This window comes from Anguilla anguilla, chromosome 9, assembly GCF_013347855.1.
Source record: "Anguilla anguilla isolate fAngAng1 chromosome 9, fAngAng1.pri, whole genome shotgun sequence".
NCBI lineage: Eukaryota > Metazoa > Chordata > Actinopteri > Anguilliformes > Anguillidae > Anguilla > Anguilla anguilla.
In genome coordinates, this window is record NC_049209.1 from 44,787,961 (window position 1) to 44,800,996 (window position 13,036).

The 13,036-nt window shown below is 51.1% G+C and overlaps 1 protein-coding gene across 3 annotated transcripts in view; it reads left to right on the forward strand.

The window, feature by feature from the left end:
* Nucleotides 1-12,616, forward strand: part of ap2b1 (adaptor related protein complex 2 subunit beta 1) — a 37,771-nt gene extending 25,155 nt beyond the window's left edge. For all 3 annotated transcript variants that reach the window (XM_035433355.1, XM_035433356.1, XM_035433357.1), the window contains 3 exons: nt 41-127; nt 7,808-7,962; nt 12,398-12,616. In XM_035433355.1, the coding sequence (XP_035289246.1) occupies nt 41-127; nt 7,808-7,962; nt 12,398-12,472 (317 nt within the window). In that variant the 3' untranslated portion in view covers nt 12,473-12,616. The remainder of the gene's footprint in view (nt 1-40; nt 128-7,807; nt 7,963-12,397) is intronic.
* The last annotated feature ends 420 nt before the right edge of the window (nt 12,617-13,036 follow it).

A 13,036-nucleotide genomic window follows, 5' to 3' on the forward strand; every position in this document is an offset into this window, starting at 1 on the left:
ATGTACGCGTGTGTGAGATTGCGTTCTCTTCCCGCTGCAGAGCGCCAAGTCTTCCTGGCCACCTGGAAGGACATTCCCAACGAGAACGAGCTTCAGTACCAGATCAAGGAATGCCACTTAAACGCAGGTAGGTGGGCGGCGGAGTGGGAACGTGTGGAGGTCAGAGACAAAGAGCAGTGAAGGTCAAACACAGAGCAGTGAAGGTCAGACAAAGGGCAGCGAAGGTCAGAGACAAAGAGCAGTGAAGTTCAGACACGAAGCAGTGTTAATGTACCATCACAGGTGAGTTGTGCGGGTGTATCAGCTGATCACATGGTCGTTTTTGCCCATATTTGGAAGGAGAGACCATGGCTTTCCTCGCAAACTTGGACTTGGACTGGCTGGTGGCCTTGTAGTGCTAAATAAAAAGGCTGAAGCGTTCACAGCTCTGGGGCTTCTCCGAGCTCGTCCCGGTTTGTGTGGTGCTCAAAAGCTCCGGACGCACACCTGCCCTGGCTTTAGGAGGTGGGGGGGGGGGGGGCACGGCGGGTTCGCAGGTGGGCGGAGTCAGCGCAGACAGGAAGTGCGAGACGAGCCGCTCCAGGGGCTCGGCTGGCGGGGCGGAGTCAGGAGCTCTATTTAAATCCGCTCGGGCTCATTTTCGAGCTCGGGTGTTAATGAAGACCGGAGGCAGATCTTCAGAGGCGCGCTTAGGCCACGCCTCTTTGGAGCCTGCCGGCGCTGGAGCCCCCCTTTGCCGCCGTTACTCGTATCTTCCTGTGTGCCTTCAGCTCTTTTTATTTATTTAGTTTACCATTTATAATCTCCTCAGCATATGGGACAGAAACAGAGGCTGGAAAACTTGATACTAGATTTTTAAATGTTTCAAGCTGTATGTGTACGCTGGTTTGAGATGAGTTTTAAAGGCCTTTTGACTCAATCAACTCAATCAGCGTTGAGACAGTTCCAGCTGTTATGTTTGAATGTTGCCGGATTGTTCCGGCAGTGCTGCGCAGGTCCGCACTGAAACAAACTCTCGGCTGTGACAGCAAGCTGCGATCGTTACGGTTCGGCACTGTAATCGCAAGCGAGAACAACACTGCGTCCGAAAACACACACGGTTATCGGCCTTATGATATTCAGGTCTGCTGTAGATAATGCGGTACGGAGACAGACTGTAAAATCAGTCAGTAAAACATGTTCTGAGCCCTCCAGTGTTAAAATAATAAGTCTGAGCGCTTGCCCAATAAAATAGCAATAGCCTTTTAAGCTGCAGTGCGCAGGTAAGCTCTTTATGGGAGGCTTGCTTCTTGGATATTTCATTTTCTACGCTTTTAAATTTGTCAGTCAGTCAGGTTCGTGACCGGCCAACTACAGCTTAATGCTCTGAAATGACTTCTTTTTTTTAAGCGCGTAGGTCAAATCCCAGCCTTTTTAGCTTTCCAAGAAAGCAGGTGAAGATTCTTAATGAACTGTGTCGGTACTAAAAATGATGATTAGCATTTTATTGCTTTTGTGTCCTTTGGTTAACCTGAATTTGTAGCTGGCCACTGAAAAATAACGAGCTTATTTCGTGGACGGCCAGAATTCCTTTCCGTATTTTTTGACATGAAGGATGTTGACTGCACAGATTCATGACCGTCTGTTGATTTTCTGCAAAGATAGCAGCGTCTGGATTAACCTGGCCAAGGTGCTTACTGAAATGTAAATTACTGAGCTTAGCTAATGATGCGATAAACTAAATTAGATTTCTGGCTAATTTAACGTAGTCGAAATTGACATTTCAATTTGTTAAGCTAACTTGCGAGCTCACCTGGTTAACTTTAAGCACACAATTTCTCCCCCTCTAGCAGCACGACGAACGGAATAAATTTGCCGGTCGTGAATGTCATTTTGCGAACGCAAACAATCTTCAGACACGACCAAAGTGGTTCTCGCTTTGAAATGATTGATTGCTTCGCTCAAAAAAATAAAAAGGTGTGTTTCTGTCGAGCTGATTGCTGTCCCAGCATCACAAACGTCTGTCTGAAAGTGACAAACATGAGCATATCTCAGTGTTCCCCCAGGCCATTCGCTAAAATCATTGTAAAGTCGGGATGCTAAAAAAAAGGACTGGCGCTTCCTGTCCCGTTGCTGGGTCGGTCTTCCGAGCTCCAGGCTAATGTATTTCCCTAGCGACCACAAAGGCACAAAAGCAACTACCCAGAAAATTATACACTACTGAACTGAAGAACAGTGAAAAAATGATGTTTAGCGAATAATACACCACAATGGTACAGTGATAGACGCACCATGTGCCTTCACCTGTTTTTATTTATTTATTATTATTTTTTTAATACACTCCACGTCACAGCCTGGGGGGAGGGGGGGGGGGTCTCTGCCCTGCGTCAGAGCCTGCGGAATTGTAAGCAGATCAAAGGCGGATTTGTCCTCAGATGGCACCGGCCCGATTCAAATCGGCCGGAAGTCCGCTTAATGAACGCCGCGGCGTGACGCAGGTTCGACCCCCCCAGCCCCCCCGCCCCCCCCCCCCCCCCCCCGCCCCGAGCCGTGCGTCGGAGCGCGTGGAAGGTCGGCTTTTGTCTGGGTGGCATTTACCTGAGCGCTGTCGTTGCGTGCGTGCGGTTTGGGGCGGCCGCTAGCCCTCTCTGGAGGGGTAGGCCCGGCGGGGGGGGGGGGGGGGGAGTCACATGCAGGTCGTCAGGGTAGCGAAGCGTCGCTGTGGCGCGTGGACCAATCGGGAGGGCTGACCTTGAGGCTGGGCTGGGCGCTGCAGGTCCGCTGAGAGGCTGGGTGTGGTGCAGGGTGAGATGACTGAGCGCAGCGGAGCTCGCTCTGCGTCCTGCTGCCAGGTGCTGCGCGTGCGTGCGTGTGTGTGTGTGTGTGTGTGTGTGTGTGTGTGTGTGTGTGAGAGCGCGCGAGCGCACTAATGTACTCACACACAGTGTACAGGCTCGCTCATACACATGTACACAGATACGTGTGCTGTACACGCTCACTCACGAACACATGTACTCAGACACACACTATACACACTCACACATACACGTGGTATACACGCTCGCTCATACACCCACAAACATGGATAGGTACGCTGTACATTCTCACTCCTACACACATGTACACAGACACATACCCGAAACACACTATACACGCTCGCAAATGTACACATAGACACACGAATGTCCATACACTCAAGTACACCTTGATCCTCTGCTTCAAGGAGGCTCTTCGGGCCCAGTTCATTCAAACTGAGCGCTCGCCCACAGCTGCAGTGGTCGGGGAGTAATGCCCCCTGGGGGTCAGGCAATCTCAGCGCACACAGCCGGGACTGGTGTCTGGATTAACCTGGCCAAGGTACTTACTGAAGAGTTACAGCAGAGTTCACGTCCGGTCCGGGGACGGGAGGCGTGGCGTTTGAATATTTATGCGGAGATGTGTGGTGAAGCCGTCCAGTGCGGTCTCCTGCTCCTCGGGTGTAGAGGTCAAGTCCTCAAATGCGGATCATTTCATTGTTTTATGGTAATAAATCGTATTGCGATGATCATAAAATTAAATTACATGGACCTGTTTACTTTAATCACTATTCTGTAGTCGGTGAACGGTTTTATCCCAGCTGCTCCCTAAAAAACCTCACAAAAAACGTATATAAAACCAAAGAGGGGCTTCCCTTCGTCCTTTCCATCTCGGCAGGTGCGGTTATTCTGCGTGGAAACGGCGTTTAACGGCGAAATGCCCCGCACCGCCTCCAGGCCCAACGCTGCCTCTTCATTTGCCCCACACTTCATCAGACCGCTCACCCCCCACCCCGTTTGTACTCATCAGACTGGAGCCAATTCATTTCACGCCGAACGCTAAACCGGTCGGAGGCGAGGGGATAAAAAAGCCCCATTTGTACCGGAGCGATAGGATTGAGAGAATGCTGGCCCCGCTCCACGGGGTCCAGGCTTCGGGGCCCCGGGCCCCTGGATCTCCTCCGGCCTTTCAGCCAATTACACGCACGGAGGGTTGGTCGGCTCCTTTCGTGCCGCCGCGGTCGACCGCCATTTCCCTATCCCTCAGAACGACAGCGGAGCCGCCCGTCTCCTTGGGTTCCGAGCCGACCCGCGCTCTTCAGAATTTCCCGAGCCCGGTTTGTTTACTGTAAGCGAAGCGGCGTTTTAATGAGCTTTGCTGATAGGCTCTTGAGTGGCAGCTGAAGCGGCGGTTGTGCCCTTATAGGAAATGCAGTTCTCCGGTCTACCACTCTGGGAGTCAGTATTTACTGCCAATTTGCTAAGTGAGGCGGGGGGAAGTGGTGCGTTTACCGCAGCCCCCCCCCAAGACACGCCCCCCCCCCCCCCCCAACAATAAAATGAGGTTTGCTTGTGGCTCGGCTTTGAACCCCTAGGTGAGCAGAGCTGGCTCCAGGTCCAGTGTGGCTTCCGCTGATGTGAGTGAATTTTGGTTGGCGGAGATTAAAGATGCTTCTCATTTCATTAATTTTTTTTGTGTTTGACAAGCTGTCAGGTAAAAATGCATCTCATAATAAAAAAATGTCTGTGTTGTTTATTATTTATTTATTTACAGTATTTATTCGCTTCAGGCGGTACTCAAGTGAAAAATCTCTGGCAGGTTCTTCAGAGTTGGGTGCCTGAAAGTGACAACAAAACATAACGTCTCAATCGTTATTGTGGGCCGAGTCTTTACGTGCGCTGAGGCTGCAGCTGTGGGTGTGCGGCGCAGAGGAGCCATGTTGGGGCGTGGTTTGAGCGGTGCGGTGCTGGGGGCGGAGCTTCTCTGCGGTTGCGATTGAGGAGAGGAGCGCTGTATCGGGAGACTCTGAGGAAGACGTTCTGCGGGACGCTCACGATGACATAACTGACTCCATCTCCAAAAGTGGCAAAAGTTAAACGCGAGTTTGAATGATGAGAATAAACAAAATGGAGGCCAATGAGGCTAACGTGCTAATGCGACACAAGTGTTTATTTAAATTGTTTTATCACAGGAATGAGCGGTTGATGTGATGTCACCAATCACTTTTCACTTTTTTTTTTTTGATGGCAACTGGCTGCCGCTGAAATGAAAGACAAAATGTTCCAGAATGAAGGGTATAAAAATCGGCTTATGGCAAACCGCGGAACAGATGTGCTCTCCTGATCTCCCCATCGTTTGCCTCGGGGCGGGGGTGTTCCTGTGTCAGATGTCCTTTTTGGCTTATGTTCCCGTACCCCCCCCCCCCACTGTCTGGAGCGACGGCCCTTTATTTCACAGTCCCTTTCCCCTTTCTGGGAAGCTTCCGGTCTCTTTCCTCGGACCCGGCTTCCTCTGAAAGGTCCTGTGTTAGCGTCGTTTTTAACGCGACGTTAGGCGTGAGAGCGCGTGGGTGATGTTTTCGCGGTAGCGCGTTAAAAGACTGCAGAGGCCACGCCCTGGCGTGTAGCTGGGGGGTGGGGTGAGGTGGGGGGGGGAGGTGTCTGTTGTGACGGTGCTTCGGAACAAATTTGGCAAATGCCACCCACCCCCAGGTGGGATTAATTTAAGTCTACCTCATTAAACCGCTGTCAGAATTAGAGCTGCTCCTCGGGTTTGTCGGACATTTTGTAGCATTCTAATTTCATTCCGTTCAGGGACTTGGGGGTGAGACCAACAGTGGGATGATGGCCCTGCTTTCTAAACGGTGTACGGAGGCTGGTGGATTCAGATGGGTTTTTATTTATTTATTCATCTATTTGTTTTATTTATTTATTCATTTATTTTTTTGCATGAAACCAAGAACACTGCACAAGAGGAACTCATTACAGTGCAATTTGTATCAGTTCCGCCCAGAAATCGAAATCAGACCGAATTCGACGAGTTCCCTGGGAGAAGCTGCCGCGTTCACACGTGGGCCTGTGTCTAATTAAGGCTCTGTGGTGCGGTGTCTAGAACGTTCTCTGCGCAATCGGCCTATCCAGCGCTGAGATTAGAGGCGTGGGGGGTGAGCCTCTCCTAAGCCTGCCGTGGGAGGAAATTGGCTTTCACTTCACCTCTTTCTGCTGTGATACTCAGTTCCTCGCCATTCCCCATGTATAACGTTACTACGGATATCCAAAAAAATGTTTTTGTCATATTTATCATATTTTTTTTAAACGTTGGTTTTTTTTCCCCTTCGCAGTTGTTTTTGTTGTTTCTCTTGACTCTTTGACTTTGAGTTACGTTGAGAGTGGCGACTGGTCTTCTCGTCTGTGTGCTCAACGGACCGATTTTGAAAGCTTGCCAACGGCTTTCGACGCAGTGGAGAGGTGTGGGGGCGTCGGTGAACTGCGAACGCCCACCTCCCCCACTCATTAATATGCGCAAAGGGCATGGGATTGGAGTAAAGCCTCTTCCACTCCCCTGTCCTTTAGGGTCTGGAACCCCCCCCCCCCACTGTTCTCAATTGGTTGCCCTCTCCAACATGGCGAATGTGTCTCTCTCCTATTTCCATTTCTTGCTCTTTTGGCCTCTCCCTTTCTCTCTCCCTCCCTCCCTCCCTCCTTCGCTCTCTCTCTCTCTCTCTCTACTTCTCCTTATCCTGGTCCCTCACTTTCTCTGACCTCCTCTCCGGTCTTCAGCCTGACGAACGCTCTTATCGCAACTCTTCCTCGCAGGCCCCGGACCTCCACGAGGCCCACAGGAGGCCTCGGTCAGACCGCTCCTACGCACCAGGCCCAACACTGAGAGCCCTGGGCCCAGTGCGCCAGACCATAGGACAGGAAGTCCAGGGTTAGCGGCTGCGGTAGCTTAACCGGGCAGCCCGTTAGCCTCCCCAGATCCTTTGGGTTGCATTACCGCCTCCTCGGTTATTTGTAGACCAGGGGTCCTCAATCTCACCCAGAAAGGGCCGGTGTACATGCAGGCTTTTGTCTCGACCACACAGTAACACACCTGATTCTACTAATTGAGGTTCTCAGCAAATACTCTAGTGGTTGATTAGTAGAGAAGGTTGAGAAGTTGAGAAGCAGGTGTGTTACTGCTTGGTTGGAGCAAAAGCCTGCACCCACACCGGCCCTTTCTGGATAAGATTGAGGACCCCTGTTGTAGACCGTTATTATTTTGTCTGGGAGATGGTACTGCATGTCCAGCACTTCACCAGGTCTTTCAGTTTCTGTGTCCACTGATTATCCTGTCAGTTCAGCGATATCTACCGTGTTGTAATCCCGTCAAGCTTTAAACAGCAGTGGCAGCATAGCAAAGGTTTTTTATATTGGTGGTAATGCTTTTTTCTTTTAGATCATGTGTGAAACGTCCAGTTCCTTTCTGCAGATGATCTGAGATCACTCAAAGGGAATTAGATTGGCACATTTAAAAAATGTTTTGATCTTAAAAGCCAGTTAATAATTGTTTTTTTAGTAAAGTCCCTCCTGAGCAAAAACATTTGAAAATCACTAAAATAAGTGAAGGTCCATTTTTATCATAGATGCCTGCAGTGTTCTGCATTATTTAAAACATTTTTTTTTGCTTGTAGTTTCTTATGATTTATATGGTGATGTTAAGCACAGGAGTTTGCTGAGTACAATATTTTGGCTGATCGTAAGTCCGTTTTTGCATCTCATATAATCTCTTGCTCTCCTGCAAAGCATTATGTGAAAGAAAATAAGAATTAAAACCTACCAGAATGAAAAGTTTCAGTCTTGTTCAATTTGTGTGTACGTTCTGATATGTCCACACTCAAGCTATACAGGGACACTTGTTTGTTCATTCAGTCCTTTGTTCAGTTGTGTAACATTGAGAAAGTACTGGCCTTGTGAGGTCCTAAGGCTTGTGCTTAACGCTGTGTGTGTGTGTGTGTGTGTGTGTGTGTGTGTGTGTGTGCCTTGGCCTGCAGACACCGTGTCCGGAAAACTCCAGAACAACAACATCTACACCATCGCCAAGAGAAACGTGGAGGGGCAGGACATGCTCTACCAGTCCCTGAAGCTCACCAACGGCATCTGGATCCTGGCGGAGCTTCGCATCCAACCTGGCAACCCCAACTACACGGTAACCCCCCTCCCCTCCTCTCTCTCACACCCTAAACCCACCCACCCCTCCCTCCCCAGCAGTGAGACCTGCACGGTGATGAGATGACTCCACCCACCCCCCCCCATCCCCCCAGCAACAGCGCGAGCTTCTCCAACCGCCGTCTCTCAACGCTCGAACCCAAACGGGGGCGTTGCACCGTGGGAGCGCAGGCTGGCTCCCGGGTGATTGATTGCAGCTCATTTCACCACGGCAACGGGTCTTAGGGAGCCGTGCGCATGGCCGGTCGGGCGTTTTACGGAGGGGGAGGGGGCGGGGGGGTGGGGGGGGGCGGCGGCGGCTCGAAAAACACCCCCTCCTTTCTTGCGCGCGCCGAACCGCCTCCCAGTATCCCGCCGCGGCGCTTCGTTTTCGTGGGCCCCGTTAATCACGCGTGGCCCCTTCGCCCGTGGGCGGCCTTGAACAGTCCCGAGTTCTGCTTGGCCAACCACCCAGGTACACGCTCTGTAGGGATGAAGGTCAGGGGAGCCGTATAGCTCGCCATATAAGTAGGTGCAGACCTTATATGGTGAGTTATGTCACTTCCTGTTTCTGTAGGTAATTAGTGTCGCACCGGCCTCAGTATCTTCTGCATCAAGCAGCGGTCGCGTCATTGACAAGGTGTTTTTCTGGCACAGCTGTCGAGACTAACGATCCTGATTTAAAATGACTGTATTATTTCATGACCAGCACTGGGGGGTGTATCTGTAAAACTGCTAATGGCCAGATGTTCTCATCTTCAGGTATTTCTTTTGACCGTCCTCAAAATTTGTCCTTTTCTTGCTAATCATGTTGATGTGTTTTTTGAACTAACTTTTGCAGTTTCTGAACATGAATTGCTCATACTTACGGAGTGATATACACATGCCTGCATTCTCTAATCCACAATATTCAATCTTCAGTGAATCCACAGGGTAATGTACATTCTAATGGAAAGGAACGGAGATGAACTCTCCCTTGATAATTCTGTAGTCGTTGGATGCTAACAGCTAGGAGTCGTCTGTTATTCTAATCGCATGCTACCGTGACTTATTCTTTGTCTTCATTAATTCTCCTTCACCCCCCATGACAAATCTCTTTGTCACCAAGGATACAAAGCCGTTAAACTCTTGGACTTCAGTCAAGAAAACATCAAATGTGACACCCGTCCAAAAAAAAAAATGAAATCTGTCCGATATAAAACGCTAACAGCCTGATGAACATGTCAGGTCCTCCGTAGGCATTTTGGGACGCGTCTGGAATGCTCCGGAAGGGGAAGAATCGCACCTTGCGTCCTCGTTAGACGTCCACCGTAGAAGGCCTGGGAGCTGGTTCATTAATGGCTGTGGCAGTTCCGAGAGGAACAGATTAATGTGTGAATGGCCACATTAATGCGTCCCTGTCCTAATTGTTTAATAGGTACCCGTTTGATAGCTGAGCGGAGGCTCGATTAATATGAGTTCCCAAAGGTGGGCCCGGCTTAGCCTTGGCTACGGCGCTATCGGTTACTGTCTAATGGACTTAATATTTTCAGTCATCAGCGCGCATGACCCAGGGGCAGCACACACACACACACACACACACACACACACACACACGGGCCAGAGGGAGCACGCACACACACACACATACACACACGGGCCAGAGGGAGCACGCACACACACACGCACGGGCCAGAGGGAGCACACAAACACAAACACACACACACACACACAAAACACTGGAGTTAGGAGGTGGATCTGATTTAATGCAATATGCTTTTATAATTGAAGTTGTAATTTTATGGTATAATTGTATTAGGTTATTTTTATCAGTGATGCATACGCATGCGCAGGGCTCGACATTGCTCCCGTTTTAGGAGCACTTGCTCCAGAAAATTGATGCGTTTTACCTGGAAAACTAATTTGGGAGCACATCTACTAATTAGGATGCATTAGTGTGCTCCCTGGAGGAAGTGCTAGCGTGGAGCCCTGCTGCACATGACTGATTTAAATCCGTGGAAGGGGAGGCTCCTCTGGCCCCGGGTACGATGGCTGGTTCCCCTCTCCGATCGGCTGGGTTCGTTAGAAGGTCTCTGATTGAGCCTCGGGCAGTGCAGTGGAGGACGGTTCAGCCTCCGAGGGTCACAGGTTCAAATCTTTTCCGCCTCACTGCTGAGCTGCCCGGGCTGTGCCTCACCCTCCTCCTCCACTCCCGTTTTAGAATCCTTTTGCGTGCTCGCAGCAACGTCCCGCCACTGCAGTGCGTGCAGCTTCGCAGGGAGAAGCAGGTTACCGCTGGAACGCGACAGCAGTTAGCATCCTTAGCGCTGGAAGCCAGGGGGCCTACTGCTGGAGAGCCCAGCGGCATGGCAGCCCTGCTTAAGTAGTCGCCTGCTTAAGTTAATACCCCAGCCTTGGCCAAAGGGCTTGGCCTGACCTTACGACGATTGCCTTTGCCGAATTCGCTCGTGATTCGTTGGGTGTTTATCGCGAGCGAATAGTCTCCCGAGCTGGAGTCGCTTCCCTCGGTGCGCAGGATAATCAATGTGCCGAGAGGGCGCCATCGTGCCTTGCATACCCTTGTAGCGCGAGGAGTTCCTGATGGCCTCAGGCTAACGGGCTCTCCGGACCTGCTAACGGGCTCTCCAGTCCCGCTCCCAGACAGCCTTAGGCTAACAGGCTCTCCAGCCTCGCTCCCAGACAGCCTCAGGCTAACGGGCTCTCCGGCCCTGCTAATGGGCTCTCCAGCCTCGCTCTCAGACAGCCTCAGGCTAACGGGCTCTCCAGCCTCGCTCCCAGACAGCCTCAGTCTAACGGGCTCTCCAGCCTCGCTCCCAGCCAGCGTCAGGCTAACGGGCTCTCCAGCCTCGCTCCCAGACAGCGTCAGGCTAACGGGCTCTCCAGCCTCGCTCCCAGACAGCCTTAGGCTAACGGGCTCTCCGGCCCCGCTCCCAGCCAGCGTCAGGCTAACGGGCTCTCCGGCCCCGCTCCCAGCCAGCGTCAGGCTAACGGGCTCTTCGGCCCCGCTCCCAGCCAGCGTCAGGCTAACGGGCTCTCCGGCCCCGCTCCCAGCCAGCGTCAGGCTAACGGGCTCTCCGGCCCCGCTCCCAGCCAGCGTCAGGCTAACGGGCTCTCCGGCCCAGCTCCCAGCCAGCATCAGGCTAACGGGCTCTCCGGCCCCGCTAACGGGCTCTCCAGCCCCGCTCCCGGACGGCCTCAGGCTAACGGGCTCTCCAGCCCCGCCCCCAGCAGAGCACCGGTCTCTACTGGAGGGGGACTGAAGCGCGACGCATTAAGTCTGCGCACGGCATGCGGGGGGGGGGGGGGGGGGTAAGCCGGGCCTAATTCATGACTTAATGCAGCCGTTCTGAAATATGCATGTTCCATGTAGCGGGAGCCTGTTGGAATATTTATTTGAAGTGAGCCCTTGGGGATGCCACTTAAGGGGGAAAAATGTTTCCAGAACATATGGGTAAGAGCTTTCAGAAGAGCTCTCCATCTTAGAGGTAGCTGGTACTCGGGCAGATGAGGGTGAATTTCCTCCCTCCTTGTGGTCTGCCCCCCCCCCCTTTTGGGTTTGGTTCCTCCCCCCTTGGGGTCTGGTTTCCCCTATCTTGGGTTTGGTCCTTCCCATGGAGTTTGTAGTTGTGAGGGTTTAGGACAGGGTCCAACGTAAAGCATATTGCGACAGATGTTTGTAAAATGCGCTATACGGACAAATTAGGTTCAATTTCGATGTGATTTGATTTGCGCTTTGCAGTTGATTACAGGTATAATCACTGTGCGTGCCCATGTGAACTGGTGTTATGCGAGTTGGCACGACGTGCGCTTGTTGAAATGGAACACATATGGTGGGAACTCCTGAGAGTGAAGGGAACGCATTCAGAAATGAGCCTTTTGGTTGAATGGAGTAAGAGAAAGAACCGGAGCTCCCAGAGTACGATTAAGACTTCCGTCGGAATGTGGTAAACGCGATAAACTTGTGTCAGAGCCCCATTTCTTAAAATGTGAGATACCAATTATTGAAAATAGCGTGGGTATGATTTAATATTTAAAAAAATGTCTGTTGCTTCTGTTTTACATTGATTTTATCCCAAATTATGTACTATTTTTCCCAATTTGGAACACCAAATTGTGGTTCTAAACCAGTCTAATCACTGCAACCTCTTCCGTAAATGCAGGACAGTTCCTCCAAAACACGTACTCTGAAAACCGGGGATACAAATTGGCCTAAACACATAAAATAAAGCTTCCATGAGACACATGCAGGTCTTCACAGGAGGCTTCTGTTGGTGGAGAAGGGAATAAAGGCACTGGCGGTTGGTGTATTTAGAGCAGCTGTAATGGCTGCTTGGGGTAATAAAACCCCATGTCTGCTAGACGTGCCCGAGGGTTCACCCTGTCTCACCCTGTCTCTCGTCCCTCTCTCTCCCTCTCTCCGTCTCTCTCTCTCTCAGCTGTCCCTGAAGTGCCGGGCCCCGGAGGTGTCCCAGTACGTGTACCAGGTGTACGACTCCGTCCTGAAGAACTGAACCGGACCCCCGTCCCCGTCCCCATCCCCCATCCCTCATCCCTCCACCCAAATCTCAACTTTTACTCTTTCTGCTCTTCTTTTTTTATGTTCAAATGTACTCTCCCCACGCATCATCTCCATTTCCAAAGGCATTAATGCTCCCTCTGAGAATAGACCCGTCGATGTTGCCAACGCGAGTGAAGAGCGGTCGACCGCAAGTTTTAGCGGAAAAGCTGTTCTTCATTTGCAAATCCTCTCTTCTCCCGACCGCCATTTTGTACTGTACAGCATGTCTTAAGTGTTTTTCTTGGGTGTCATTGTTTTTGTAATGGTCTTTATGCTTTAAGTAGTTTGTTGCCATGCCCGTTCAACCATTCCAGGAAAAAAATAAATAGCTTTTTTTCCCCACAAGTGATAGATTATCAGAGAGCGTTCCACTGGTGAGGCATTAATGACCAATACCACTGTCTCTCTGTCTCTCTCTCTTTCCTCTTTCACAACTTTTTAGCGCTTCTTTACTGCAGTGGGTGAGCCTGGCCTGAGCCAAAATGGTGGCCGATTAAGAACCATAAACTGACTAATG